We start from the raw sequence: 1,108 nt of genomic DNA on the forward strand, positions 1-1,108 counted from the left end.
AAAAGACAAAAAAAGACCATGAGTCATTTCTCCCGCTAGCACTACACTGTCACTTGTTTTAGTTGTATTTAACCAGAATGCCCTGTGTTGTAGTTCTCTTCCTACTTTTGGAGTAGTCTACGGTCCACTTGGCGTTCACATATTCACTCGAATCGCATCAGAGTTCACTTCAACCAAACTGCGGTTTGTAGGCGGACCAGAGTTCGTTGTTTTGGTCCGCGTTAGAGTTCGATTACACGTTCACATCTACCCAAAAGGAACCGGACTTTCTGGGCCAACCGTGTTCAAAGTCTGGTGGTCATTTGCTGCCACTGGACTGATTTCGTCAAGAATAAATTAAATAAATTAAGTCCAAGCAACTTACGAAAACGTTAGCTATACAAAGTCATAATCTTTTCAGAGATTTCAAGTTTCTTTCTGTTGTCATGGTAACTAGAACGACACCTACTCTTTGACTTGTCCTCTAATAAGCGTTGCTGCACCTAAATGTTCAATTAAAGTGGATTAAACAGAGCTGTTGTGAATCCACATTAAAAATATTCTGTTTTACTTCTACAAAACAAGCTAAAACATTCCCGATCGCTGATCCGCAGATGCTTCCCACGCTTCCCGGCCGCTGGTGGAACCTGGAGCGTTCCTCCTCGCCGCTCTCCAAGCCGCCCAGCCTGAAGACTGTCTGGCTCTTCAATATCAGGTCCGACCCGTTCGAGCGGCGGGACCTGGCGGACCAGAGGCCAGACGTGGTCCAGCAGCTGCTGGAGCGGCTCGCCCACTACAACCGGACCGCCGTACCGGTGTACTTCCCCCCCGACGACCCGCGGGCCAACCCCAGCCGGCACGGCGGGGCCTGGGCACCCTGGGTGGACGGAGAGGAGGAGGCGAAATATCAGGGAGTCTACAAGAAAGGTAAGAACGCCAAGAAGAAGAAGAAGAAGAAGAAGTGCCGGCTGTGCAAGCTGAAGTCGTTCTTCCTGAAACTGAACACGGGGATGATGTCCAACGGCATCTGAGGGCCTGAAGTAACACCAGAGACTCCAATATATAGTTTTTATTCAAAATGTCTGTTATTTTATGTCCAGGGTGGATTAAAAATGAGATGTGATCTGGC

The 1,108-nt window shown here is 48.5% G+C and overlaps 1 protein-coding gene across 1 annotated transcript in view; it reads left to right on the forward strand.

The window, feature by feature from the left end:
• LOC106941054 (arylsulfatase I-like) overlaps positions 1-1,108 on the forward strand; it is a 19,876-nt gene extending 18,768 nt beyond the window's left edge. Inside the window, exon 10 of the mRNA XM_015023984.1 lies at positions 594-1,108. Coding sequence (XP_014879470.1) covers positions 594-1,010 — 417 coding nt within the window. The 3' untranslated portion in view covers positions 1,011-1,108. The remainder of the gene's footprint in view (positions 1-593) is intronic.

Source organism: Poecilia latipinna, unplaced genomic scaffold (assembly GCF_001443285.1).
Source record: "Poecilia latipinna isolate Pla-1442-1.1 unplaced genomic scaffold, P_latipinna-1.0 Scaffold3480, whole genome shotgun sequence".
NCBI classification, from domain to species: domain Eukaryota; kingdom Metazoa; phylum Chordata; class Actinopteri; order Cyprinodontiformes; family Poeciliidae; genus Poecilia; species Poecilia latipinna.